Source organism: Clinocottus analis, unplaced genomic scaffold (genome assembly GCF_023055335.1).
Source record: "Clinocottus analis isolate CAN_PGR_092001 unplaced genomic scaffold, fCliAna1.0.p SCAF_3, whole genome shotgun sequence".
NCBI classification, from domain to species: Eukaryota; Metazoa; Chordata; class Actinopteri; order Perciformes; family Cottidae; genus Clinocottus; species Clinocottus analis.
In genome coordinates, this window is record NW_027176042.1 from 23976513 (window position 1) to 23979012 (window position 2500).

Consider the following 2500-nt stretch of genomic DNA (forward strand, 5'->3'; position numbering starts at 1 on the left):
AGCCGTGGTTCAGCCCGCCGCACAGCCGCAGCTAACAGCCGCTGAACGGCCCCTGCTCCCCGGGTAAAACGACGCCGCTCACCGGTCGCTCCTCCCCAGGTCTTCACGCGGAAGTCCTCCAGGGTTTTGGGATACGCGTCAAACTGCTTCAGCTTATTTAACGTGTCCATTTTCCCCCGAAATGTCGAGAACCCGCCGCCTGACAACAAACGTTACCGGATTCCTGCACTCCAGACACACATCGGCTCCTGCGCTTCTACTTCCGGGACACGCACGACGTCGCGGCGCAGCCAATCAGCGGCGGCCGCGTAATTCAGCCCCGCGCCCTCTTTTCTTTTTTTCTTCTCTACTGAATAATTCAGATATTATAATCTATATTATTCTAAAATGGGGCATTCTGCATTTTGAGTACTTTTACGTTTGGTTAACAAAGTATACTTAGATTTTTTTTTTGAGAAAATACAAAATGTAAATAATATAGAAACCCATTTCCGCCACACACACAAAAAAAATTAGGACCAAAAATAATTTCAATATTTTAATATATATAATTATTATATGTGTGTATATATTATTCTGACATGGGCCTTTCTGTATTATGAGTACTTTTACTTTTGATGCTAATACTTGTCAACTTTTACCCAGGTGAAAAAATATAATGTTGAATCAAGCAAATAAGTCTATTTTTCATAATAGATCTGTGCAAATGTCATGTCTATTTTTTATTTTTTTTAACCACTTAAGGTGAATGTTTGTATTTAAAAGCATTAAATAAAAAAAAGGTTAGTCTGTAAATAACTAAAACTAGTGAAGTCATGAGATTCAAATACTTTAATTAGTTGTAATTAGACTTTGTACAGTTTAGAGAACAGGAAGCTGCTCACACACGACGACGTGACGTTATGAACTGATCCAGAACCAGAATCTCCTGACACAGCTTGATCTGCCCGACGACAGACGTCCTGTTTCCGTGGAAACATCTGGTCCTGCTGTTGGCTACTAAACAAAATGTGACTTTCATTCGTCAGCGTTTTTTTTTTTTTTTTTTCCACAGTCTTGTTTTCACGCAACATTTTGGAAGCTGGTAGAAAACGCCGAACATGCGTCCACGTGTTCAGAGTTCATCAGCGTCGTCACGCCTCCTCTTCCTCCTTCTTCTTCCTCTTCCTCCTTCCTTTTCCTTCTTCCTCTTCCTCCTCCACTCGACCTCTGACCCCGAGGTCGGCCACGGCCGTCTGAACCTGCTGCAGGCGGGTTTCTCTGAGGGAACGTCTCAACTTGGCCCTCCGGTTCTGAAACCAGATCTGAGAGAGAGAGAAAGAGAGAGAGATAGAGAGAGAGAGAGAGAGAGAGAGAGAGAGAGAGAGAGAGAGAGAGAGAGAGAGAGAGAGAGAGAGAGAGAGAGAACAGAGAGAGAGAGAGAGAGAGAGAACAGGGGGGGGGGGGGGGTTAAAGAGATGCTTCAATTATGGAAGAGCTCACCTGTATAGAGCAGCTTACCTGTATTCTAGAGCAGCTCACCTGTATATAGAGCAGCTCACCTGTTTTCTAGAGAAGCTCACCTGTTTTCTAGAGCAGTTCATCTGTTTTCTAGAGGAGCTCATCTGTACATAGAGCAGCTCACCTGTATATAGAGCAGCTCACCTGCATTCTAGAGCAGCTCACCTGTTTTCTAGAGCAGCTCACCTGTTTTCTAGAGCAGCTCATGTGTACATAGAGCAGCTCACCTGTACATAGAGCAGCTCACCTGTATATAGAGCAGCTCACCTGCATTCTAGAGCAGCTCACCTGTTTTCTAGAGCAGCTCACCTGTACAAGGAGCAGCTCACCTGTACATAGAGCAGCTCACCTGTACATGGAGCAGCTCACCTGTATATAGAGCAGCTCACCTGTACATAGAGCAGCTCACCTGTATTCGGTCCTCGTCCAGGTCCAGCCTGGCCGCCAGCTGCTCCCTCAGCTGGATTCCTGGGTAACAGTTCACCTGGAACACCGTCTCCAGCACGTTCACCTGCAGCACGGAGAGACACCTCAGTGTGGAAGAGGATCCTGAGAGAGGAAATATCTGTTCCCCTGACAGACGGACACACTGATGGATCGATGGATTGTGTGATTGATTGATTGATGGATTGTGTGATTGATGGATCGATGGATTGATGGATGGATTGGTTGGTTGGTTACCTGGCTGTTGGTGAAGGCGGTGCGCGGCCTGCGTCCGATGTACCAGTTCGATGTCGGCCTGGAAGAGTTCAGCTGCTGAGGATGATGAGGATGAAGACGATGAGGATGATGAAGATGCTGCTGCTGAGAGCACGTCCCTCTGTTCTCCTCCTCGTCGCCGATCTCTGGATGAAAACACAATTTAAACACATTTTAAAAGGTGAATATTTCCAAAGGAATTGGACCTTTTTTATTGATTACCTATTTTGTGCTTAATTAAACACTGATATTTATAATTTATTATAATTTAAGTTTATCATATGAGACAATACTAACTTCC

General features: G+C 45.0%; 2 protein-coding genes across 2 annotated transcripts in view; both read right to left on the minus strand.

Moving 5' to 3' along the window:
- Positions 1 to 260, minus strand: part of ergic3 (ERGIC and golgi 3) — a 14736-nt gene extending 14476 nt beyond the window's left edge. Inside the window, exon 1 of the mRNA XM_068594789.1 lies at positions 83 to 260. Coding sequence (XP_068450890.1) covers positions 83 to 170 — 88 coding nt within the window. The 5' untranslated portion in view covers positions 171 to 260. The remainder of the gene's footprint in view (positions 1 to 82) is intronic.
- Positions 261 to 1133: 873 nt separating this feature from the next.
- hesx1 (HESX homeobox 1) overlaps positions 1134 to 2500 on the minus strand; it is a 2083-nt gene continuing 716 nt past the window's right edge. The window contains exons 2-4 of the mRNA XM_068593814.1: positions 2182 to 2345; positions 1910 to 2011; positions 1134 to 1304 (exon numbers count right to left, since the gene is read on the minus strand). Of these exons, the coding sequence (XP_068449915.1) occupies positions 1134 to 1304; positions 1910 to 2011; positions 2182 to 2345 (437 nt within the window). The remainder of the gene's footprint in view (positions 1305 to 1909; positions 2012 to 2181; positions 2346 to 2500) is intronic.